Source organism: Heptranchias perlo, chromosome 25 (genome assembly GCF_035084215.1).
Source record: "Heptranchias perlo isolate sHepPer1 chromosome 25, sHepPer1.hap1, whole genome shotgun sequence".
NCBI classification, from domain to species: Eukaryota; Metazoa; Chordata; class Chondrichthyes; order Hexanchiformes; family Hexanchidae; genus Heptranchias; species Heptranchias perlo.
The window spans coordinates 13,966,732-13,994,690 of NC_090349.1; the positions used below are offsets into that span (position 1 = coordinate 13,966,732).

At 40.5% G+C, this 27,959-nt stretch overlaps 1 protein-coding gene across 1 annotated transcript in view; it reads right to left on the bottom strand.

The window, feature by feature from the left end:
• Nucleotides 1–27,959, bottom strand: part of sppl3 (signal peptide peptidase 3) — a 167,748-nt gene that overhangs the window by 15,655 nt on the left and 124,134 nt on the right. Inside the window, exons 6-7 of the mRNA XM_068005665.1 lie at nucleotides 27,068–27,180; nucleotides 19–125 (exon numbers count right to left, since the gene is read on the bottom strand). Of these exons, the coding sequence (XP_067861766.1) occupies nucleotides 19–125; nucleotides 27,068–27,180 (220 nt within the window). The remainder of the gene's footprint in view (nucleotides 1–18; nucleotides 126–27,067; nucleotides 27,181–27,959) is intronic.

Sequence of the window (27,959 nt, forward strand, 5' to 3'; positions counted from 1 at the left end):
CCTTTAATTGCAACTTACCCAGAAGACATCATAAATGAGAAGTCCAGAAAGCAGCAAGCAGGAAACTTTAAGACTTGGCAATCGCACAAAAGCGATCATGGCCACACACAACCCCATTGCAAGAGCTGTAATCGAACACAAAAAAATGTATTGGCAAACTGTAAAATTAGCACAGCCAACTACTGATTTACTGTGCTAAACATGGAACGGCAATTTCAATACAGCAGGTCCCCAAAAATATTATTCACTTGGTGTCATGTATAAATTCTGGAAACCAGTTTTTATTTTCACAGTTGATTGAGAAATTGGAAAGACAGGTATTTTTTTTGGAAGAGTTCGAAGCCAGTTCCTTCTCTTTTTGGGGAGGGTGTGTAATTGCCCTACAGTGCCAGCACAGCTATTGAAGTTACTGGAAAGTTTTGAGCAGACCACCCAGTTATATCTGTATCTGTCAAATCACTGCTGGAAGCTTTCATTGTCTAGGTACTGTTGGGCTATTTTCTGTTTTGGTGGTGCTGGTTGAGGGCTAAATATTAGCGAGGATAATATTAGTGTGGCACTATTCTAAGAACACTCTGTTCTTAGAATAGTGCCACGGATTCCTTTATATCCACTGAACAGGCAGTTTAATATCTCAAATGGTACCTCCAATAATGTAGCACTCACTCAGTACTGCACTAAAATGTCAGCCTAGATTATGTGCTCAAGTCTGAGAGAAGGGCATGAACGCACAGCCTTCTGACTCGGGCTCTTTTCTAATTGAAAATGAGATTGTGTGTTTTTTCCCCCCCCGATCGAGATGGAAACAACAGTGTCAGTAATATAGGTATATAAAACAGATTAAATGAATGGACACTGCATCAGCAGTTACAGTGCAACTAGTAAGAAACGACTATCTCTTGAAGTGGTCACATTTAAATTATACAGATCAGGATTGCATTAGGAGCACTGTACTGAACTCTCGGTACCAGAGTGACACTAACCCTTTAATTCCTGAGTTCTAGTAGTCACCAGCTTACATCAATAAAAGCCCCAAAATATGTCTTAATGGAAGGTGAGAAGCACAGTTACGATTCAAATGTTCCTTATGTGAAATTCAACTTGCTTTTAAAAAAGAACTGATTGGATAGCCCATGACAGATGAAGAAGACATCATAAAAGAATCATTAGGTACTAAAGAGATTCTGTAGATGTAATGCAGGATTTGAAACAACCAGTGTTCAGTTCCATTCGCAACCCCTCAGATAATGAAGCAGTCCGAGCCTGCATGCAGCAAGACCTGGACAACAGCCAGGCTTGGGCTGATAAGTGGCAAGTAACATTCGCGCCAGATAAGTGCCAGGCAATGACCATCTCCAACAAGAGAGAGTCTAACCACCTCCCCTTGACATTCAACGGCATTACCATCGCCGAATCCCCCACCATCAACATCCTGGGGGTCACCATTGACCAGAAACTTAACTGGACCAGCCATATAAATACTGTGGCTACGAGAGCAGGTCAGCGGCTGGGTATTCTGCGGCGAGTGACTCACCTTCTGACTCCCCAAAGCCTTTCCACCATCTACAAGGCACAAGTCAGGAGTGTGATGGAATACTCTCCACTTGCCTGGATGAGTGCAGCTCCAACAACACTCAAGAAGCTCGACACCATCCAAGATAAAGCAGCCCGCTTGATTGGCACCCCATCCACCACCCGAAACATTCACTCCCTTCACCACCGGCGCACTGTGGCTGCAGTGTGCACCATCCACAGGATGCATTGCAGCAACTCGCCAAGGCTTCTTCGACAGCACCTCCCAAACCCGCGACCTCTACCACCTAGAAGGACAAGGGCAGCAGGCGCATGGGAACAACACCACCTGCACGTTCCCCTCCAAGTCACACACCATCCCGACTTGGAAATATATCGCCGTTCCTTCATTGTCGCTGGGTCAAAATCCTGGAACTCCCTTCCTAACAGCACTGTGGGAGAACCGTCACCACACGGACTGCAGCGGTTCAAGGCGGCGGCTCACCACCACCTTCTCAAGGGCAATTAGGGATGGGCAATAAATGCCGGCCTTGCCAGCGACGCCCACATCCAGTGAACGAATAAAAAAAAAATTTAAAAAATGTATACTTGGAGAGGGGCAAATCTGACCCATGCAACTACAGGCCTATTAGCTTATCAATAGAAGATAACTTAATAGGAACTTTTCCATGGAATAAGCTCGAGGAGTATCTATCTCTTCCTAACTTAGTAAGAAACCAGAGCATAGATTTAGAAAGGAAAGATCTTGCTTGAAAAATCTCAACTTCTTTAAGGATGTCACAAATAAAGCAGAAAGTAGGATATATTTTACTTAGATTTTGACAAGGTCCCACATGAAAGACGTCTAATGAAACTGTAAGTAAAACAAAATGGAATCCAGGGTAGAGCATGGGACTGTATAAAAAGCTGAATTAAAAACAGTGAACACCCATGAGAGTTATGGTGGGGGGGAGGTGTTGAGTGCAGTACCACAGAGGACTCTGCTGTTTCATGTCACATGTGCTGTTTCTCATTAACATAAATGACATGGATGTGCAGAAGCCAATTGGAAGCTTGTTAAATTAGCATGCAACACTAAAGTAAATACAGCAGTCGGGACAGAGAATGCAGTTAATGATTTGCAGAAGGATATAGGTCAGTTATGAAATTGAATAGACAATTGCAACACTGACAAATATTGGGAGAAATGAATGTTTAAGTGAAGAGAATGGAATTCGTACAGGAAGTCTTAAAAATGAAGCTGGAGCGGCAATACGAACATACAAACATATGAATTAAGAGCAGGAGTAGACCATTCGGCCCCTCGAGCCTGCTCTGCCATTTGATAAGATCATGGCTGATCTGATTGTGACCTCAACCCTACTTTCCCGTCTACCTACTATAACCTTTGACTCCTTTGTTAATCAGGAAACTATCTAACTCAGCCTTTAAAATATTCAATGACTGCCTCCACCGCTCTCTGGGGAAGGGAGTTCCACAGACTCACGACCCTCTGAGAAAAAATTTCTCCTCATCTCTGTCTTAAATGGGAGACCCATTATTTTTAAACTGTGGCCCCTAGTTCTAGTCTCTCCCACAAGGGGAAACATCCTCTCAGCATCTACCCCTTCAAGTCCCCTCAGGATCTTATATGTTTCAATAAGATCACCTCTCATTCTTCTAAACTCCAGTGTATACAGGCCCAACTTGTCCAACCTTTCATCATAAGATAACCCCCTCATCCCAGGAATCAGTAGAGTAAACTTTCTCTGAACTGCCTCTAAAGCAATTATGTCCTTTCTTAAATAAGGAGACCAAAACTGCACACAGTATTCTAGATGTGGTCTCACCAATGCCCTGTACAACTGCAGCAAAACATCTCTACTTTTATATTCCATTCCCCTTGCAATAAATGACAACATTCCATTTGCCTTCCTAATCGCTTGCTGTACCTGCATACTAACTTTTTGTGATTCATGTACTAGGACACCCAGATCCCTCTGTACCTCAGAGTTCTGCAATCTCTCTCCATTTTAACATACTGTTTTTCTATTCCTCCTGCCGAAGTCGACAAGTTCACATTTTCCCACATTATACTCCATCTGCCAATTTTTTGCCCACTCACTTAACCTATATATACCTTTACGGAATCCTTATGTTCTCTTCGCAACTTACTTTCCTACCTACCTTGGTGTCATCAGCAACCATACATTCGGTCCCTTCATCCAAGTCATTGATATAGATTGTAAATAGTTGAGGCCCAAGCACTGATCCCTGTGGCACTCCACTCGTTACATCTTGCCAACCTGAAAATGACCCGTTTATGCCTACTCTCTGTTTCCTGTTAGCTAACCAATCCTTTATCCATGTTAATATATTACCCCCTACCCCATGAGCTCTTATTTTGTGTAGTAGCCTTTGACGTGGCACCTTGTCAAAAGCCTTCTGGAAATCCAAGTACACCACATCCACTGGATCCCCTTTGTCCACGTTGCTTGTTACTTCCTCAAAGAACTCTAATAAATTAGTCAAACACGATTTCCCTTTCACAAAGCCGTGTTGACTCCGCCTGATTGCATTGAGATTTTCTAAGTGCCCTGCTATAACCTCCTTAATAATAGATTCTAGCATTTTCTTCTATGACAGACGTTAAGCTAATTGGCCTGTAGTTTCCTGCTTTCTGTCTCCCCCCTTTCTTGAATGGAGGAGTTACATCTGCTATTTTCCAATCTGATGGGGCCCTTCCAGAATCTAGGGAATTTTGGAAAATTAATACCAATGCATCTACTATCTCTGTAGCCACTTCTTTTAAGACCCTAGGATGAAGTCCATCAGCACCTGGGGACTTGTCAGCTTTTAGTTCTAATATTTTTTTTCAGAACCCTTTCCCTGGTGATTGTAAATGTTTTAAGTTCCTCCCTCTATTTCACCTCTTGATTCACAATTATTTCTGGCATGTTATTTATATCCTCTACGGTGAAGATGGACGCAAAATATCTGTTCAATTCATCCGCCATTTCCTTATTCTCCATTATTAATTCCCCAGACTCACTCTCACGAGGACCAACGCTCACTTTACCTACTCTTTTCCTTTATAAATACATTCAATAGGCAAGTACAAAGGCAATTAAAAAAGAAATTAGAATGTTGGGAGAGTAGCCAGAGAAGTCTACAGAGGAACTTTGGGAGTAAATAGGCATGATGGAGTACAAATCTACGGAGGTTTCAAAATACACCAGTCAGACCATACTTGGAGTACCTTGTACAATTTTGGTTAGCATGCATCAATGGAAAGGGTGCAGAGAAGAGCAATAGGAGTCATCGGGAATGCTATGAGGAAAGATTAAAGAAGCTAAAGCTCTACAGTGTAGAGAGAAAGTTACGGGGGGACTGAATTAAGTTATATATAAATAAAGTGCTAAAAGGCAGAGACTTGGTGAAGCCAGAATATTACTTCAGGATAACTATGACCAGTAGGACCAAAGGATATACATTTAAATTACTGGTCTATATTACTGAGCTAAACATTTCACAGTTCTTGGCATTAATGCTGAATATTCAAATGGAAATGCAGGTTTTCCTACTCAAGGTTTTGGAGACAGGAATGGACAAGTCAGTATGGCCAACCATTTTAAGTGTCAGACAGAAATACACATCTATTTTCCAGTTAATTTCTGGAATGAGATTTCATAGATTGGAAAGTTGCAGCAGATGTTGATAATGTAACAATTTTTCACAGATACTTCCATTTGTTACTGGAAGAATTTTACATGCAATACTCCTGGAATAATTTCACGTGTTGGAAACATTTTAAACATTTCAAACAGATAGGAGAAATCTACATAATTATAAATGGTAATTAAAGTGCTATGCCCACTAAGTTTGAGAAAGTGATACCTACCACATATAGCTAAATGGCATGCAGAGCAAGAGTAATCACTTTTTAAAATGAGAATGCATCAAAGAATTTTTTCCCTGTATTCCCTCAAGTAATTAAAAAACAAATTTCATGACTCAAAACAGAAAGGTAATTAACAATACAAGTGCCAGTCCAGTTAGCCATTATAGTTTTAGCCTCCCAGAGAGCAGCAGGGCCCAATCATCAGTGAAAACCACCTATCATAGCACCAAAGTTTTGTTGTCCTTTCTTCCTCTCCTGAAAGCACCAACTCATGCTGGGATGCAGTTCTGGTACCTCACCTAAGTGGCCATTCTTGTTGAGTGAGCATAGGAAGCACTATTCAACCATGGAGGGCACTGCATCAAGAGCATGATCCTGTTCTCTCCAGCTGTCCACCTACGTGTACTTTCCAGCACCTGTCAACGGATACTATTGAGGAGTGGAATTTTGGTTGACTTCTCCCCGTAGCCCTGGTTCACTGAGGCTGACTGTAGAAACCCAACTGCTACCCCAGAGATGAGACAAAGATTCTTTCTGCACCCAGTGGTGACAATAAAGTCATCAACTGCCGAAAATCAGAAGAATTGCTTTTGTAGTTGGGGGATGGTCCGTTGTTTATGCAGGACATATCTATTCTAATCTCTGCCATGCCCATGTAACCCGAATTTCTTTGGTGTCCATTTGCGTGCATATTTTGGCTTCCACTCTGGACACAAGCATATTATTTCGACCTCTTTTCTTTTCTTGGCCTTCCTTGGGCCCTACTCTCCTTTCTCCTCGCCTTTCTGTTGACCAGTCATGTCACCTTCATTTCTCCCCTCTTAAGTACTTTGCCCACCCTAATGCCATTAAGGCATTAATTGCTACCTCCTTATGAGCAGCAACCCCAACTGCCCCATCCTCCTCTCTCACTGACCTGCCCATCCAGCATACCTGCTCGGGGCTAACCTTCCCATCCCACTCCACCAGATCAACCACCGGCCCTCTCATTTCTCTCTAGAATGTCCTTTCACTCAAAAACAATGCCCTTGCCATCCATGACCATACTGTGGATGATTGCACTGACATCCAAGTTTTGAATGAAACTTGGCTCATGGGTGGAGCTTTCCTGTCTGGCAAAACTTTCCACCATCTGCACTACCCAAACTGCCACAGCCCTTGTCACATTGGTCTTTCCCCCCCACTCCTCTGGCACTTTCTCTTCCTTTGAGCACCTCATTTTGTTCTAGCCTCTCATTAAGATCACTGCTGTCCACTGGCCCCCCAGCCCCACTCCCAGTTTCTCCCAGAGATCGCCTCTCTTCTTTCCTCCCTCAGCCTCTGCACTGAGTGACTCCTCATCCTTGGTGATTTCAATCTCCATCTCAGCTCTACTTCCTCTCTCCCCCCCCTGGATTCACTACCTTCCTCTCCTCCGCAAGCTTCTCCCTCCATATAAACTCTCCTACCCATATGCACAGCCACCCCCTTGGACCTTGCCATCCCTCTACTCCCACTGTCTCCATCAGTGACAAGGGTACCTCCAACAACTTTTGTATCCCTCACATCCCCTTACCAAACCCACTTCCTTCTGCGTCTGTCCCTTGAAAAAAAACTCTTTCCCAAGTCATTCACAACTTCACTTTCAAACACCCAACTGCAAAATTGATGTATTGGCATAAATGCAACATCTAGAGCCAATGCATGAATTCAGGCCAACCCAATAAAGTTCTCCCCTCCTCTACTCCCAAGTGGGTGCAAGGAAGGCAGCACTGTTTACCATTGCTCGTTCCCACAGCAACAGTACTGCTGCTATTACAAGTATGGCTATAACATACGGAGCTTAAAGCTTTTATGGGGAGATGTAAATTCAAGATGTTTGGTGACAATATGCAAATAGGTTTGAAAATGTTGGCTAAGAAAATCTTCTGCCTGTACAGATTGTCCTGGTTCACAATAAAACTGAACATTTATATTCTAACTTAAAAAACTGCACATTATACCACATGCTTTTAAAAAAAAAATCAACTCCATTTTGGTTTGTAAGGTTCTAGTTTAAGGCTACCTGCAAAAGCCAGCTCCAAAGGTCTGCCTGACATAACAATTTAAGTAAAGAAAGGTTTATATTTATACAGAAGCTTGACATGTCTATCAAGGTGCGTTTCAGTTTTCATGTCACAGAAATGCTACAGTTGCAGAACAAATCTGGATTTGGATCAAGCTAGAGTGGAGCGAAGTGATGCAAGAAACTCTGGAGGAGGTAATCTCTCACTGTTTGGGGTTGAAACCATAGAGTGCAACTGGGTTCAAACTGTACTCCTGAGTCCCTTGGACCTCAAGGCACTTCTTAAGCCTTCCTAAATTTAATTTAGACAGAGCGAAACCTGCCACCTGTGCACGTCAATAATTTATAATTCAACCGCTGGGAGTGGTTATACATTATATGCAAGGAGCTCTGTTGCCCATCGAACCAGAGTTCAAGCCAGGCAGCATAAACTGAGTACTGCCCCCTCTGGTGTCAGTGTCCCAATACTTATTAAAATCCTTTCTTCAAAGACTAGTAGACATCAAATTTGTCCACATCAAGGTGCTAGGAGACTTCCTGAATGGCCAGATATTGATAACAAATTGGCCATTGTTTGGGATCTGTGCAAAATAACTGCCCATCCCACATTTTAAATACCTCTAGTCTGACTATGCATCCTCCTCTCTGCATGAAGCTCTCCCAAAAGCCAACACCTTTTAGGTAGTTTTTGCTCAGAATACATATTAAAAACAGTTAATGAACATGTCTTCTCTGTGGAAAAATGAACAAAGAATCCCGATCTGTGATAACCACTAATTCTCAAAATATATATGCTCGCAAAGTACATTGTTCCATTAATACTATTTACAACATAATCATTTGTAAAGGAATCAAATTGTTGTGAACTGTCAGGGTTTAACACTCAATCCCTTCAAGTTATGCAATAGGCTACACAAGCACAATAGAGAAGGATGCAGTACGGGTACGGTAGCATAGTGGTTATGTTACTGCACTAGTGATCCAGATGACTGGACTAATAATCCGGCACCATGAGCTCAAATCCCGCCACAGCAGCTGGGGAATTTAAATTCAATTAATTAAATAAAAAATCTGGAATTATATTTAAAAAAACTAGTATCAGTAATGGTGGCCATGAAACTACCGGATTGTCGTAAAAACCCACTGGTTCACTAATGCCCTTTAGGGAATGAAACCTCCCATCCTTACCCGGCCTATATGTGACTCCAGACCCACAGCAATGTGGTTGATTCTGAAATGGCCTAGCAAGCCACTCAGTTGTACAATCTTGCGCAATTAGGGATGGGCAACAAATGCTGGCCTTGCCAGCGACGCCCACATCCCATGAGCGAATAAAAAAAAAGGATGGGGATGAATCACAAGGCTGCAATTCAAAGGGCTCAGACGATGCTTGAAAGTCGCAAGTTATCTGAATCATGAGACGAACAGCCTATAAGCTCAGTCCCAGATAAAAGACTCACTCCATACGAAGTACTTCTATCGTTATTCTCTTGTCTTTATGCAGATGGCAAGTTGAACTGGGAACTAGTTGGTCCCAGAGATGGATAAGAGGACAAATGATGAAGGAGGACAAGAAGGATACACCTACTAATTGTGATAAAAGTCCTAAAGATACACACCAAATGATCAGACCAGTAGTATTTTAGGGCATTTTACTGGCCGTGCCTTACCAGTTTTGAACATGTTAAATACATTACTCATAAAACCATCTGTGTACTTTCTTATACTAACAACCTATGTGACTAACAGCATCAGCTACATCAAAATTGAAAACAAATATTGGCTCAGTTAAATTTAGCATTCTTATACAATCACTGAGGTAATTGCACTGCAGAAGTAAAAGGCAAGGGAAATATTAATTCATTTATCTTCAATTTGTGAAATTAGTCTCTAACTTTAGCCCAAAACTAGATTAGTTCCCCTCTAATATTTTTGCTACAGGTTGTATTAGTTTTTGATCTTTCAGTTCTGCAGCAACACATTTATACTCAATGTCCCCATTTTCCCCTCCTCAAACAATTAATTTAATTATTCACATTAAATAAGATAATATGCAATCCATGTTCAAAGTGGAAATGGATTTGTGCTTGCTAAATAATTTACACAATCGGCTCCTACATGGATTTTTTTTTAAAAAACAAGTTTTTCAAACACCCAATATTCTAACTTTAAGCTGTTGACATTTAGATTTCCTGTTCTCTCCCACTTGTGCTGTTACAAAATTCAGTGGTGATTCTAATAAACAATGGTTATGAAACCACTGCTAAATTCACACATATAGCACCAATGAAATACAAATCCTATTAACTGAAATTAAAATCATAATTAAAAGGCAACAGCAACATGTGGTTGTTCAGCAGTAGTGTATATTTAGTTGCACTGGAGTCATAATAAGGGTAATTGTAATGTTTTACTATGGTACGGATGAAGAAGGGATTACCCATTTATGATACAGCTATACATCAAAAAGTGCTGGTTAAATTCCTCACAAATCTTTTACAAATGAAAAAACAGGCAACAGTGGAACACACAATTTATCTCACCAGTGAGTAATAAAGCAGATGTTTATATTTAACACAAGCCAGTGTGATGATGAATGCATCAGTGCAAATGGCACCACCAAGGGTGGAAGGGGTGGGGTGGGGAAGAGACCATCAGTCAGCTTCACACAGTAGTTAATATGCAACCACTGCTTCACAATACAAAAATAGGCCATTGTAATTTTTTTTTTAAAAAGCCTGCGCTATTAAAATAAAGCCAATGATATTTTTCTTTCAGCTCTGCTCCAATTGGCAACAGATGCAGATGAAGATGTGCGCAAACTCAAATTCTAATTTTTAATATTTTGAAGTTTTTTTTTTTTTTAAAAGGTTACATTTCTGGTAATATCTGCAGTTTCCAGACCACTTGTTTGGCATAAACACTGGTTCTACATCCAACACACTCTGAAGATCATTTCACAAGGATCCAGCAGTCATACTTCCAAGATAAGGTAAAAAATGAGTTGTCATATCTGTTTAGTCCTAGGCTAATACAAGTTAAGACATATTCTGTGGTTTTGTACATTTTATTCTGGAACAATTTGTATTTATATAGTGCCTTTAACATAGTAAAACGCTCCAAGGCGCTTCAGACAGACACAACTACACTGAAATGTCAGTTTGGATTATCCTAAAGTGGGGCTTGAAAATACTGACAGCTATTTTGTTGTGGGGGCATCAAAGCTAAGGCCAATCCTGTCCTCACTGGCCATCACATGCACACACTTCCAGCAGGTTTTGTAGTGGTCAGAAGCAGGAAATCTAGTCCTCCGCTAACTCATAGGTGCCGATGACAAATGTAGCCCCCACTGCCAACCCAGTTGAGATCAACTAACCAATCACAAGAGGATTAAACCTGGGACCTTCCTTGGCTAGATCACTCTCTTGCTCACTGGATAAATTCATAGGCATTGGGATTTTAAAAAATTAAAAAGAGATTCTGTAAAATGGTCATTTTTTTTTGTTAGAAGTACATTGAAGTTATTTCTAACTTGGAACAATTGTGAACAAATGTTTCTTGGAACAAAACAGATGCACAAAAGACTGGGTCTCGGTTTTTAAAATTGACTTCCAACAGGCTTACAGGAAAGAGGCTACACAGCAAAAAAAAACATGAAACAGATGTGCAGAGATTGGTTTGAATCCCTCTCCTAAAACCCTGATAAGTGCAAAAGTGCCTAAAGAAATGTGGTGCTGGCCCTGAAGGAATTATCTAGATGTACAATACAAATGGTAAGGATTCAATAATATAGGATTCTAACAGATTTATAGTCTGTCATACATGGTCAGGGAGCATTTCACGGTTGTCTCTTGCTGGAAGTTTTACCTTGGGCTGGTCACTCCTCTCAGAAGATTAAATACCCTGGGACATGACAGTACACACTGCATACATCTGTTGAAAGGAGGTGGCCAGATGGACCAAGAGGCCTTTGTTTGTTCCAAACTCTTGTTCTTTTCAAAAGGACAAGATTTGCCCATAAGCTCATAATGCAAAAGTCTGTCCATAATCAATGTACAAATGTTACAAATATCTTTGTTAATCTGAAAAAGATGGGCACAGTTGAAGAACCTATGTCAAATGTGGTCAGTTTATATAGTTGCAACAATCACTTAGTATAATTTGATACCACCGTACATCACTCCTTACAGTCATCAGGATTTAATTTAGCCTCTCACGGGAAAATAATACATTAATGGCTGACTGCAGTCAAAGATAATTAACCCTTGTAAGTAAGTGGCCACGTGGGCTGGGAAAAAACAAAATAAACTGTAAACATTCAAATCATCTACAATTTCTGTTGGTCTCCAAGTAGTATGCACCACTGCTAGCTAAAATATCATTGACATAGCTGGAACAAGGGCTCAGAGACTGGCAGAAATTCAAGGGCAAAGAACAAATACCAATAGTGTGAACATACAAGGTTGTTAAAATCTATTTCTTCTACAAAAAGTAAAGCATCTTTTTCCTAAGTAGCAATGACGTGCTTCTATAGTAGAAGTTAGAAGACATATAACATGTGATGTAGCAGTGATTTTAAAATGGAAATTGTATTGGTTTCTAGGTGCTCTGAAGATAAAAGAGCTCAATAAGTCAGTTACTGTTACAAATGCTTGACAAATCACAGTACTTTTATTTAACGTTCAGGTGCTAAACAACACAACCTCCAACATTTCCCAATCTACTGAGCTTTCACAGGGCATCTATTAAGGGAAGACTAATGCAATCATCTTTGTTTCTGCAACTTTAAAAAGCACTTTGCAGCTACGCCTTACTTCATCCTCTGGATGCAGGAAGGGATTTCATGATTTAAGACGAAATGTGACAAGTAATCCCTTTAGATAGTCATTGAGAATATTCAACAATGGAACAGTCTTTCATAAAATACACATATATACATGAAATGTTAACTATTTCTTTCTCCACAGATGCTGCCTGACTTGCTGAGCTTTTCCAGCGTTTTCTGTTTTTATTATACAACAACGTGCATTGTTAATGACTCCCTGAGATCACCAATGAAGCATACCCACTACTGTTCTTTGTATATCTTTCAAAGTAAGCAGGATGTGGGATTGGGGAAGGGGTGGGTGCATATTTTATAAACATACTTGTTTAAAAGATGTGCATCTCAGATAAAATAAGTGCTAGGAATTATTTGCGTATCTAAATGGAATCTTAATGCTTATGTTAATTCCTCAATTTCCTGACCAATTATGATGTATCTTCAGTTGGAAGAGGTTTCAGACAGAAGCACGTACTTCCTTACAGCACTGATGCCCAACGTCAGAGACCTATTAGCAGCGATGACAATGTAGTGCTGTTATTTTGCTGCCATTATAGCCATCCAGGTGACAGCGATTTTAAAAAAAATAATTTCAACAAAGATTGGCTGGCTGCTGTCACAGCAGAGAGTACATTTATACATGTTGTTTTTGAAACAGCCTATTTATGCTCACAAAAGGTCTCTTAAAATTAATACAATACAAATGACTTGCAGTATGAACAAAACTTGATAATTGCACATATCAAATAAAATTGTAGACTACCACACCCCCCACTTAAGCATAAGCTATAAACCAGGTCCAAATACCAAAGTATTTTCAAACCCCAGTTGTTGGCCCGCTGTGCAAGAAAAGCAGACAATCCTCAATTATAACTATAAATATAACTGAGTTCTTGCCAACTATCAGCCACCAGCAATGTTGATCATTTCAGAGCAGACTGCAGTTTAATATGTTATCGACATACCTCATGAATATACCAAGGGGGTCAACACAGAATAAATCTTCATTCCACATATTCTGCAAGGTTTTGGAAATGATAACACTAATTACAACGCAGATGTAAAAGGAAAAAGTTCTGATGAAGGGTACCTAAAATGTTAACCTGGCTTTTTCTTTTATGTGCTGATAGGCCTGCTGTGCATTTCCTGCTTTTTAAGACAGAAAATTATTTTATCCAATAGATCTTTACTATTAGGAATGGGGAAGAGAAATAATAACCTTCAGTCAAGATACTTCAGCATGTTTCACCTAAAAAAACCTTACAATTTCAAATTTTTGGAACGAGAACAGCCTGCTGGAAAGCCACCTTCTGACTGGAGAACAGTTTGGGTGATACAAGCAGTGAGTCAGTTAACTGAAGTCCGCTACTGTTGAACTCAGTTGCATTGGTGTCATTGGATCTGCGTCCAGAACGAGGAAGAATATGAATCCCTGCTCAATATGGGCATCACTTGATGATTGACCTGTTGCATGAGTCGCCCAAGCAGACCATGGTGAGTCTGGGAGACCCAATATAAGAGATTTATTTTTCAGTATTGATCTCCAGTAACTACTCTGGATTACCATAAGACTGCAAATGTCTGGAATTGGGGATTGATTTACTGGTCACAAATTAAAAATCATAATTTGGACTTTTCAGAGATTTAGTGAGAAGTAGTACAATGACGTACGATTCAAGATTTGATCTGTGGTCTTTGCTGTGTTCGGTAATCTCAACTATGGCTGAGGTGAGCTACAAAGTAGGGTGGGGGGAGAAATAAAAAATAAGCCAGGGTTCTGCTCCCAGTCATTGTCCAGTGGCCCATCCAAGTGCGTGCCTGTGCACATTGGGTGAGGAAAATGATTGCAATGTTTCCATGGTGGTTCAGCCACCTTGGAAGCACTCACCAGCTTGGGTGATAGAGGGCTGCCAGCGGCTATGGAACTATACTCCAAGCATGAGTCACCACCTTCTGCAGAAAAGGGTGAAAACCTGAGAAACACACACATAAGCACCATGGGCTCATGAATACACATTTCTTGTGGGAAGAAAGAAAAGGAATTGCAATTATTTAGCACCCTGTTGCATTTCTCAAACAACCCAAAGCATTACACATACAATGAATGACTTTGAGGTGCAGTCACTTGTGCAGGCAAACGTGGCAGCCATTTTGCACTAAGCAATGTCTCACAAACAGCAATGAAATGAATGGCCAGTAGTCTATTTGTTGGTTGAAGGAAGAATATTGGCCAGGACAAACTGGAAACAACGTATACATACAACTTGCTAAGCTCTATTCACTTAATTGCCCAATGAATGTACTGAACTAATGCTGTATAAATACTAAATTGAATGACAAGCAAAATTAGGCTGGTTTCACAACATAGCTTATTTTAATAGATGATCCTAGATGGGTCAACCTTTTGGCAACAGTTGCTCCAATTGAAGATTAACTCCTGGGCTTCACAGATCAAATTTCCCCACTGAGGTCCACAGTCTTATCTTCAAATCCTACTTTACCTCTAACATGCTCAGCAATCTCACAAATGATAGCCCTCCTTACTGCTGTAGCAGTCTGTAAATTCTAAGCACAGAATGAAAGAGACTTGAATTTTACCAGCTATGTGACTGGAATAAACTATGCAGAAAAGGTAGCATCTTGTGCCAGTTGCACAAGACCTCAAGGCTGAATATACATCAATGCGTTTTAATTTAGCAGTGTTTTGTACAGCTAAACATAACCATGCAAGAAACCCTTAGACATTGTGTCCTGATGCCATTTATTAATGCAGTCATTACAATGAGACTTCAATTTATTAAGAATTAAGGCCATTATAGTGATGTTATTCAAATTTGCAACAGCTATAGTATTTGACTGGGAAGGCTCTGCACTTGAGTAGAGGACAAAGAGCTGATTAAAACATAAGGGGAAGCTAAGAGCTTTAATGAGCTTGAAGTCTCCTATTCCAGAGTGGATGGATCTTGCTCACAGACATCAGTAATTGGCTCGGGGGCTATAAAAGTAGAGCACAATGAATAAGACGGACCTTTTTCTCATCTTTCGCTTCTAACATATCCACCCCTGTGAAGTGTGAATAATTCAGGACATCAACTGATTTCACTTCATTTTAAATTCACTGAAGTAACAATGCACAATGAAACTTCTGTTAAAACGTTTTGTTGGTTAAGTGACATCATAGGATGCAGAGAGACAACAGAAATAACGTCTGACACCTGGTGATTGCTTGGGGCACCAATAGAGATTTGTTGAACTTGTACAGTGGGTGCCAACAAATAAGTCAGATTTCCTACATCCTAATGTATGCACCAACTTCCCTGCTTCAACTCTGCACTTCAACTTTTTCATAAAAGACAGTGTGTTTCACGTGCTTATGCTGTCTGAAAAAGAGCTAGCCTGGCAGTAGAAGTAGAGCTTTAAGTTTTGCCAGAGGCATTCTGCTTTTTCAATGTTACCAGATGTTTAAAAGGAGCATAGTTTCATAAATGGAATCCTGGATATCTGTGCATTTTGGCACAGCCAGAAAGAGAAAGGTATCCTAAAAAATTGACAGATCCAAATTGGATCCAAATACTCCCAGATTTCCTACGTCCTTAGTAAATCGGATAACAACACTAGGAATAAAGCCTCAGATGAATTTTGAGCTCATACTGAGGGATGTCAGTACAGGGGAACGTAACGGTCTTTCATTATGTGCATTTAGTCTCAACTTCAAGTATTCCCAGGTCAACTACCTGCTTCCATTTCCTACACCAGCTGGCATTGCCCTGAGTTACAAGCAAATCGACAATTTTGTGCACTGCACTCATGTCCACTAGGAATTGGTACTAATGACAGTTATTTCCTTCAAGGTGGTCTACCTACCGCATGGCACTGAAGATGTAACAAAACTGGGGGATTAGAGCATAATAAAGTCTACAGTCTGAGTTTTTCAAAAGATCTGCTGCATTCATTGGGACATTAATAGGTGAAGCTTACACAATTGAAGGTTAGAACAGAAAGAGATCATACAACTAGGAGGTGGCAGTCTGTGTGTACATTACTACTTCCCCATTCTGCAGTACATTTTTGTCAATTTCATTTAATTTCAACCTAACTGGCAAATAAAATTAGTGATCAGTAACTTTCTCTTGTACTTAACAAGCATGGAAAACTATATCACATAGCTATTTCTAAATAGAACCACTTGCTTAGGCTACTGTTTCTTAGAACAACAAGTCGTGGAACCAACCAGGGAACGGGCTATTTTAGATCTTGTCTTGAGTAATGAGACAGGGTTAACTAGTAATCTCATAGTAAAGGATCCTCTGGGGAAGAGTGATAATAATATGATAGAATTTCACATTGAGTTTGAGAGTAACGTACTTAAGCCTGAAACTAGAGTCTTAAACTTAAAAAAAGCCAATTATATCGGTATGAGCGGTGAGTTGGCTAAGGTAGAATCATAGATTGGTTACAGCACAGGAGGAGGCCATTCGGCCCATCAAGTCCATGCCGGCTCTCTGCAAGAGCAATCCAGCTGATCCCACTTCCCTGCTCTATCCTTCAAGTACTTATCCAATTCCCTTTTGAAAGCCACGACTAAATCTGCCTCCACCACCACCTCAGGCAATGCATTCCAGATCATAACCACTTGCAGTGTAAAAAAGCTTTTCCTTGTGTCGCCTTTGGTTCTTTTGCCAATCACCTTAAATCTATGTCCTCAGTTTCTTGACCCTTCTGCCAATGGGGACAGTTTCTCTCTGTTTACTCCGTCTAGACCCTTCATGATTTTGAATACCTCTATCAAATCTCCTCTCAACCTTCTCTGCTCTAAGGAGAACAACCCCAGCTTCTCCAGTCTATCCACTTAACTGAAGTGTCTCATCCCTGGAATCATTCTAGGAAATTTTCTCTGCATTCTCTCTAAGGCTTTCACATCCTTCCTAAAGTGCGGTGCCTAGAACTGGACACAATACTCCAGTTGTGGCCGAACCAGTGTTTTATAAAGGTTCATTATGACTTCCTTGCTTTTGTATTCTATGCCCCTATTTATAAAGCCCAGGATCCCGTATGCTTTCTTAACCGCTTTCTCAACCTGCCCTGCCACTTTCAATGATTTGTGCACATATACCCCCAGATCTCTCTCTTCTTGCACCCCTTTTAGAATTGTACTCTTTAGTTTATATTGCCTCTCCTCATTCTTCCTACCAAAATGTATCACTTCACACTTTTCTGCGTTAAATTTCATCTGCCACGTGTCCGCCCATTCCACCAACCTGTCTATGTCCTCTTGAAGTCTATCACTATCCTCCTCACTGTTCACTACCCTTCCAAGTTTTGTGTCATCTGCAAATTTTGAAATTGTGCCCTGTACACCCAAGTCCAAGTCATTAATATATATCAAAGAAAAGCAGTGATCCTAGTACCGACCCCTGGAGAACACCACTGTATACCTCCCTCCGGTCCAAAAAATAATCGCTCACCACTACTTTCAGTTTCCTGACACTTAGGCAGATTGGAAAATTAGATTAAAAGGTATGACGGTAGATAAGCAATGGCAAGCATTTAAAGAAATATTTCAAAATTGTCAATGAATATATACTCCATTGAAAAATAAAAACTCCACGGTAAAAGTGATTCATCCATGGACCTCAGCTATTTACAATCCATATTAATGACTTAGATGAATGTACCCAGTGTAACGTATCCAAGTTTGCTGACGATACAAAGCTAGGTGAGAAAGTAAGCTCTGAGGAGGATGCAAAGGGATATAGACAGGTTAAGTGAGTGGGCAAGAAGGTGGCAGATGGAATATAATGTGGGGAAATGTGAGGTTATTCACTTTGGTAGGAAAAATAGAAAATCAGAATATTTTTTAAATGGTGAGAAACTATTAAATGTCGGTGTTCAGAGGGATTTAGGTCTCCTTGTACATGAAACACAAAGTTAACATGTAGGTACAGCAAGCAATTAGGAAGGCAAATGGTATGTTGGCCTTTATTGCAAGGGGGTTGAAGTACAAGAGTAAGGAAGTCTTGCTGCAATTTTATTGTGTGCAGTTTTGGCCTCCTTAGCTAAGGACGGATATACTTGCCTTAGAGGCAGTGCAACGAAGGTTCACTAGATGGATTCCTGGACTGAGAGGGTTGTCCTGTGAGGAAAGATTGAGTAGTTTGGGCAAATACTCTCTGGAGTTTAGAAGAATGCGGGTGATCTCATTGAAACATATAAGATTCTAATAGGGCTTGACAGGGTAGATGCTGAGAGGATGTTTCCCCTGGCTGGAGAGTCTAGGGGACATATCTCAGGATAAGGGGTCGGACATTTAGGGCTGAAATGAAGAGGAATTTCTTCACTCAGAGGGTTGTGAATATTTGGAATTCTCTACCCCAGAAAGCTGTGGATGCTCGGTCGTTGAGTATATTCGAGACTGAGATCATTAGGTTTTTGGACACTAAGGGAATCAAGGGATCAGGCGGGGAAGTGGAGTTGAGGTCGAAGATCAGCCATGATCTTATTGAATGGTGGAGCAGGCTCGAGAGGCCGTCTGGCCTACTCCTGCTCCTATTTCTTATGTTCTTAGAAATGCATGGCAAATACAATTGATAGCTTTTTAAACTCCAAGTGCTGCTCCTCCAATGATTCAGCAGGTAAACGTACAGCTCAGTGCGATACCAAGACACATGGTACAGAAAAGCTCCAGGTTCAATTTCTGACCTGTGCTGAATTAGCTTGAAATCAGTTTGGGTGTGATAGGAGCATAACTGGCTTCAATTTCTACCCCCATGACTGAATATAACCTATAATCTTAGAATTGAAAAATTGTAGGAAAACTGGGAAAATAAATTACTTTTGAATAAAAAATATAACGAGGGACTTCAGTGATAAGAGTGAGGAGAGGCAAACAGACACAGGAAGTCAAGAAAAAATTTAAGTTGAGAAGTTGCAATTGCAGGCTATAGGATTTTAAAAAAACTTCTAACTAACTTTATTGCTTTTTTTCTGTTACCTATCCACACGTGAGGAAATTCACTGAGGCTCTTCATTGAACTGAATAAATTTTCAATTTCTGTTTAAAAGTCCCAGATGAACGTTGCTGAAAATCCTCTCTGCCTTTAAAAATCCTATGTCAACAACTTTACTGCATGCTCTCCTCCTGCTTGTCCCTAAAAAAAAAATCAGCACAGAAAGGCCACACGTTCCACTTTACCCACTGCATTCTTTGAAACAATTCAAGATTTTGTAAAATGCAGACTTGTGTTCTGATGGAAGACATCTGGCACAACTTGGTGTTGTAGAAAGCCTTTTTTTGGTGTCAAGATCAAAATTTGAAGCCAAAACCTGGAATAAGTTAAATTAAAATTGAGCCTAACTTCTCAAATTCTATATTTGGAAAACGTTAGCATACTAGGTGGTAGGTTGCAGGAGCAGCAACCGATGCTAATTAAAGGGGGAAAAGTACTTTGAGTGGTATTTTGGGTTTTGAAAAGAGGGAGCTGCATTTGAAGATTCCCCAAGTGGCTATTGACTTGCTGACGTTACCTGTAGTGTGTGCAAGTCAACATACCATGGCTCCTATCTCTCCCCACAGAAGGATATCCTTCTACTATAAACTGATGCAGTAATACATTTCTGAATGTCGCTGTCTTTTTTAAAATTCAAGTGAACAAATAAATCAGCTAAAAACAAAACAAGGTTCATACAGGTACTCTGGCTAGCATGTGGTTATTTGCATCAAGCAAAAGGCAGTTAGAAATATATTATTTACTTGTTAATTTCTATTTTGCAATAAGTTACAATATCACTACTAGTCCCATAACACAAAACCAACTTGCATTCAGTTCCTAACATTAGAAGTCATCGTCAAATAACAATGGCAACATAGTAATTTTAAAAATTCATCACCAATGCAATAATAGATACTGCTCTGTAAATTTAAGACGCCAATCTAATTTCAGGGTTCAAATGAGTCAAGCCTCAATTCTTGTGATTTTGGCCTTGCGGTTTGTGTGTCAAAGGCGCTATATAACTGCAAGTTGTTACTCTTGTTGGTTTAGGGCAGGTCTCCCCAAAGAGACAATTATTGCAGTAAGACACAATTACTGCCTTATAATTAACCACTGTTCTGCAATTGGTCATCGGCTAAGTAAACACAAGAGTGACAATTAACTAGAACAGCAGAATTAAAAACAGTGTAGAATTAAAATGAAAAACTATTAAAAACAGAATTAAAAACTATCTTAACAAATACACTGATTTAACATGCTCTACTTTCTTACTAGACTTACTGGCCTGAATGGAAAATTTAGTGACGTATTATCCATTCAGCCTTTACAATAATCACCACAATGTACAAAGGGAGATTTGTGTTGTGAATCAGTACCTTCCATTTCCTATTCTATGATGCCTCGGCTCAGTGGTAGCACTCTTGCCTCGAAGTCTGAAATTTGTGAGTTCAAGTCCCATTGCAGAGACTTGAACACAAAATCTAGTAGAAGGAGATTTGCATTGTCAGAGGTGCAGTCTTTCGGATGAGACGTTAAATCGAGACTCCATCTGCCCTCTTAGGTGGACATAAAAGTTCCACAGCACTATTTGAAGAGCATGAGAGTTTTCTCAGTGTCTTGGCAAACATTTATCCTTCAATGAACACCACCAAAAACAGATTAACTTGTCATTATCTCATTGTTGTCTGTGGGACCTTGCTGTGCACAAATTGGCTACCACGTTTGCCTACAAAACAACACTGACTTCACTTCAAAAGCACTTAATTGGCTGTAAAGTGCTTTGGACCATCCTGAGGACCTGAAAGGCATTTTACAAGTGCAAGTTCTTCCTATTTGGAACTTTAAAGCTACCTGCACAGTAAGACCACTAGCAGTGCTGTCAATGGTTGTGTTAATACAAAGTACAGGTTTTCACAATCACACCGAGATTTAACAAATGCCATCCCAGAAAAATATTTAAATTAATAAAGGTCATTGGCATAAAAAGTAAAAAAGTGTGTGTGGGGTGGCTTTTTATGCAAAATGGTGGTAGTCAGGCAGCAAATTATGTTGATTGTGATGATTCAACACTTTCTTTCCCATCCACTAACAATCTAATTGAGAGATAGTGGAAAATTGTTTGCATTTTCACAAGCATAAAATAAGCAGATTAATGGTCAAAATGTGCTTTTAATAACTGTACATTTTTACCCTACTGCATTGCCTCAGAAATATCAAATGTGCAGTAGCATGCAGCCCCTGTACAGAAGCCCTAAGATGGTAGTTAGATACTTTTGTCTCTATACATTGAAATACTATAATTGAAAAAGCTGGTGAACTGGGAGCCCCGTAGATAAATAGACCACATGGCACAAAGGACCTAGGTCTGTGCTGAGTTTATGTATCTAAGCATAGTCAAAAGTGGAGGCACGCTAAAGGTCCTCATTCAAGGCAGTGGGAATGGGAATATCAGCCAAAGTCCCTCTCCCGATCACAATCCAATGACCTCTACTGAAAGTCCATGCAAGTGGCCATTGTGAGAGATCATGTTTGGGAGTGATGCCCTCCACTCTGGAACAGCATAACACTGTTATCAAAAGCATTTTGACCATTAATCTGCTTATTTTATGCTTGTGAAAATCTAAGCTTACGAATGAGAATGCCTACTTTATTAATGTACTGGATGGTTGCAGGTACTTGTGAAGCTGTAACCCAGCACAGATCACCACCATCAAGAGGGGAGGGAGAAAACTGAAGGCAAAGGAAAATAGAACTGCTAAGGATCCCTACGCTGCCAAAGTCTTACCAGTTTACTAACAAATCCAGTTGAAGTACTGAAAGAAGTTGCTTTGAGATGGTTGACACATTTTGAGGAACATGTAGAAATAAATAGCTTGCATTTATATAGTGCCTTTCATATTCTCAGGATGTCACGGAACACTACACAGCCAATGAATTACTTTTGAAGTGTAGGCGAACACGGCAGCCAATTTGCTCACAGCAAGGTCTTACAAACAGCAAAAGATGATCGATCAGTTAATCTGTTTTAGTGGTGCTGGTTGAGGAATGAATCTTAGAGCAGGGGAGTTCTGCAGGTGCCCTGCTTCCCTTGAAAAAGTGCCATGGCATTTTTTTTACACCCATCTGAATAACCAGCCAGTGCCTCAGTTTAACATATGACATAAAAAACGCCAACTCCGACAATGCAGCACCCTCTCAATACTGCACTAAAATGTCTTAGATTGTGATCAAGTCCTAAAGTTGGGTTTGAACCGATAACCTTCTGACTCAGAGAGGAGTGTGCTAGCATAGAGCCTTGCTGACACATGGGGGAGAGGAGGAAAGAAAAAATTCAGATCAATTGAGGGAAACATTAACCCCCCACCCCCACCCAATGGAACAAGCAGTCCATGTGCAATCACTAAGTCAACAACTTCAAGTACTTTACCGAAAACAAATATTTTGTACAGTATGTTTTCTTCAAGATTGGTCACGTTACAGTGAGGTACGTGGATTTTTAAGGACAGAAGAAGTATTTACTTTCTTAGTTCTGGTCTAGGCCAATACAAAGGGAATCTGTGTGGCTTTATTCTTCCAATGGATGGTCTCTGCGTCACAATCCACATTGCCATTTTCATTTCCCAGCCACAATTTTTGGAGCACTGCTCCAGATTCTCATCCTTTGATGCAGTTCCCAGTCTCCCTGTAAGTTTTAGACTGCTCTACAGTATTTTTCATTAAAGCTATAAAGGTTGATTGCAAAGATATTAGGTGAAATCCGATTAATCTCGCTCAAAATTTAGTCTAAACACCAAGTTGCAGTTACTAGGGTAAAAGTTAGGTTACACCCTTGTTCAAAAAAGGGTGTAAGGATAAAACTACAGGCCAGTCAGTTTAACCTGGTTGGTGGAGAAGCTTTTAGAAACGATAAAATTAATAGTCACTTGGACAAGTGTGGATTAATAAAGGAAAGCCACCAAGGATTTGTTGAAGGCAAATCATGTTTAACTAACTTGATTGAGTTTTTTGATGAGGTAACAACAGAAGGTTGATGTGTATATGGACTTTCAAGTGGCGTTTGATAAAAGTGCCACATATAAGGCTTGTCAGCAAAATTGAAGCCCATGGAATAAAAGGGGCAGTGGCAGCATGGATACAAAATTGGCTAAATGACAGGAAACAGAGCGGTGGTGAACGGTTGTCTTTCGAACTGAAGGAAAGTATACACAGGGGTTGGTACTAGGACCACTGCTTTTTTTGATATATATTAATAACTTGAACTTGGGTGTACAGGGCACAATTTCAACATTTGCAGATGACACAAAATTTGGAAGTGTAGTAAATAGTGAGGAGGATAGTAATAGACTTCAAGAGGACATAGGCTGGTGGAAACAGAACATATTGATGGCAGACTTGGGTGGTTACTGGTCAGTGCTGAGACGGAGAAAATCCCCCAGTGTTGGATTTAATCCAAAACTAACTTTAGCCCATTCCTATCATGGCTTCATATGCGTCGATGTTGAAAACAAAAGTTTCTTGTGTGTACAATACTTTTGAGATTCACTAGGTGCAGGTGACTAAGTGAAGCAGTTTAACAAATCCAGTGATGTAAATTGACATAACTACTTTTGTGCCTGCTGCATACTCCAGGATGCGAGTGAGTGTTTTCAATGATACACAGCCACCACTATCATGTTTCCTCAAATAACACAACTAATTTTTTTTTTTGCTATGGCTATGGACAGTCTTTAATATTAGGGAAGGTCTGAGAAGACCAGCAATAATAAAGCTGCATTACTGGCCTACGCATGTGGATTGGGGGGCTGCAGCTAGAAAATGTGGTGCCGCCCTCTGCCCAAATAGTAGCCACTTGTTGCACAATTAGATGCATCAACATTAACATAGAAGTTTAGAATCATAGACGTTTACAACATGGAAACAGGCCCTTCGGCCCAACATGTCTATGTCGCTCAGTCTGGGCAGCAGAGCCATCATGTAGGTAGCTTTAAACCCATGTGGAGGGAGTAGTTTTTTTCCATCTTAACCGTTATAATGGAAATGCCTATGTAAAATTTGTATGCTATAATTAAACCCTCCCAACAGAGGTAGCACTGTACCACCTCAGTTTTACATATCACAGATCCACAGCTTTTACTGCAGAGAAATTCCTATCCTGCAACCAACTCCATCTCTCTGCTTCCCATATTTTCACAGCATACTCTTTTTCAAGGCTACTGGCAGAGGAACTCACTGTAAATGTCTTAACATTGGAAATGCTGCAAATTTTTTTTTTAAGTTCTTTAAGTTGAACATAGGAACAAGAATAGGCCATTTAGCCCCTCAAGCCTGTTCCACTATTCAGTAAGATCATGGCTGATCTATGCTCGAACTCCATATACCTGCCGTAGCCCCATATCCTTTAATGCCTTTGGTTAAAAAAAATCTATCAATCTCAAATTTAAAACTGCCATTTGTGGAAGAGAGTTCCAAACTTCTACCACCCTTTAGTGTAGAAATGTTTCCTAATTTCACCCCTGAAAGTCCTGCTCTAATTTTTAGGCTATGTCCCCTAGTCCTAGACTCCCCAACCAGCAGAAATAGTTTCTCTTTATCTACCCTATCAGTTCCCCTTAATATCTTGAAAACTTCGATCAAATCACCTCTTAACCTTCTAAATTTCAGGGAATACAACCCTAGTTTGAGTAATCTCTCCTTGTAATTTAACCCTTGGAGTCCAGGTATCATTCTAGTAAATCTACGCTGCACTCCCTCCAAGGTCAATGTATCCTTCCTAAGGTGCGATGCCCAGAACTGAACACAATATTCCAGGTGTGGTCTAACCAGGGCTTTGTATAGCTGTAGCATAACTTCTACCCCCTTGTATTCTAGTCCTCTATCTATAAAGGCCAGCATTCCATTAGCCTTTTTGATTATTTTCTGTACCTGTCCATGACATTTTAATGATATATGTACATGGACCACTAAGTCTCTTTGGACCTCATTTAAGTGAATATTTCTATTGGAAAGAAACAAGCTGCTGAACGGATACACTACTCTTCCCTCAAACAAATCAGAATAGCACAAATGGGATTTTTGCAATGGTACAATGGGAGGTTTCTTATTGACCATAATGGAAATATTTATTAACTATAATACATTTTCAACAATGGAAGATGGGCCCTTTTTTGGTCGGCTGATAGAGGTGCACGCCCATCCCCGTGTTTAAAGTGTCAAAACAAACTATGGAGAAATCCACACAGGCAGTTTTGGTTGCCTGATATAGAATGCACGCACACATCAAACTATCCAGGTTCAGCGAGCTTTGGCACGTGTTAGCAGACTTGGGGACCCTAAAATGCATGCAGGGGTATGACTGGAGTTTAATCAGCTAAAACTGTGCAGCCTAACAATACAGCATTGGTAACCTTCCTGCTGCTTATTCAGCTGGTGCCACCTTACCCAATGGGCACTGGGTTGCAGAGTTATCTGGAACAGATGGATAGAAACCCAGCCCCCAATGACAGCTGTACCCCCTCACACTCTGTACATTTGTAGACTTGGCTGCCTATGGTAATTACCAAGTCTGACAGAGCGTTGACTTGGTTTCAAACTTCCATCAGCATACTTGTCATCTTGGAGACACCTTGGCCCTACTTATTCTGTTCCTCCCCTCCCAAGGAGAATAGTTGGCCATTAGACGATGGTACACACGGGTCTGAACGCTTGCTGAAGTACCAGGAGCTCCTCACAAGTGACATGGTCAGCAATACAGCTCACCAGGAAATGTGCGAGTGCATTGCCGCCATCCTTCCGATTAAAGCGTGGACACACCATGGCCCATCGAATAGCAATTCCACCAGTTGGAGATGCAGAGTCTCAGCAGCATCTAGTTACTCTTTCAACGCAATCAAGATAGGCAATGAGCCCTGGATATAGGAAGCACATGTTCTCCTACCCAGCCTCTGGATAACACATTCCAGCTGCTCTTGCACCAAGCTGCTCTTACCACACGGACTGCAGCGGTTCAAGAAGGCGGCTCACCACCACCTTCTCAAGGGCAATTAGGGATGGGCAATAAATGCCGGCCTTGTCAGCGACGCCCACATCCCATGAACGAATTTTTATAAAAAACCTCTAAGTTTCTTCATCAGTTATGCAATCGATATCTGCCTTCAGCACGATAGAAATAGCTACACAAGGCAGCTTGCGATGCACCAGTCACCTTAATTTCTTGACATCCAAATCTAATGCTGCAAATAAGAGTTACTAGTCACCAACTACTTAATCCAGGTCCTCGCGAGAAGTTTTGACAGAGATGTTACTGCCATAACGTCGACACCCTTTCTACGATACAGGTCAGTGTAGGCTAGAACTGTCCCTCCTTGCAACTGAGGGACGACAACATCCACCAACTGGGGCTAAACTGCATACAAGAGTCATTTTAATTAATGCCATTGGCTCAGAACGTGTACTCATTCCACATTGAGAAGTCTATCTTCACGTATTTACACGTCAGAAGTTTCTGTGCTCGTTCTCCCCTGATGCACATCAGCATAATGAAAAAAATCTGGGCTCCAGTTCTTTAATGTATCGCAAAAATTGTATTTCACATCAACACTTTTCATTACATCTACTGCAGCAAGTTAATATAGCTTTTTGCATGCATACTAGGCAAAAAAATGTTTCATAGAGGAGTGGGGAATCCTTGATGATCAGCAGAATACCAATTTAGGAAAACAGACTTGGTGCGCTAGAGGACAATATAAAAGGTGTTTCAGTTCTTAAAAGGGTGACATTCACCCACAAGTTGTTTCACTCACCATCCATCAGTAGCCAGTGCCCCGTTAATACCCAGATAAGCACAAGCAAGATTGAAAGGGAAAATGAGAGTAGTTCAGCAGCAGTGAATCGTCCACAGCAGCCAAATGAAATTCTGAAACAAGAACAGAACAGGAATTATGGTTAGTTTGTTTTTCCATCAAACAAATAGAAAAGTCACACAGATCGCATTGTCCCCACTGCTGCTGGGAACTGGCAGCGAATGCTGCTTGTATGAATTGTGAGTGTGCAATTGTGTGCAATAGCAGGCTTGCTCCATAATGAGCTGAATGAAAAGGAGTTTTTACTGTAATCCACCAGTGAGCCAATTGAAAGGATACAATCAAAGCCTTATTACATATTCACAATTACAAAACAGAACGCCCTTGCAAAAAAAGTTCTCCTCCAGGTTTTATGCTTATTTATGCATTAAATAAGCATTTGCTCATAGGAGTCCCCACATATAATCTGGGAATGTTCTCAAAAAAACACTCCAAAATGTTTTACATTTGGCACATAATCTAGGCAGTGTGGTACTGTGGCAGAGCTGCATTGTTGGAGGTGGCACCCTTTGGATGGGAAATTAAATTAAGGTCCCTTTGAATGTTCAGGTGGATATAAAAGATCCCACAGCACTATTCTAAGAAGAGCAGGGAGTTCCCCCATTGTCAGGGCCCACCTTTCTCCCTCAAGCAATATCACCAAAAATAGATTAACTGGTTATGTATCTCATTTCCTGTTTGTGGGATCTATCGGCGTGCAAATTGGCTGCTGTGTTTGTCTACATAATAGTGACTCCACTTCGAAGGTAATTCATTGGCTGTGATGCCATTTGGGATGTTCTGAGGGAGTGATAAAGTGCTACACAAATGCAAGCTGTCTCTAACTTGAAAA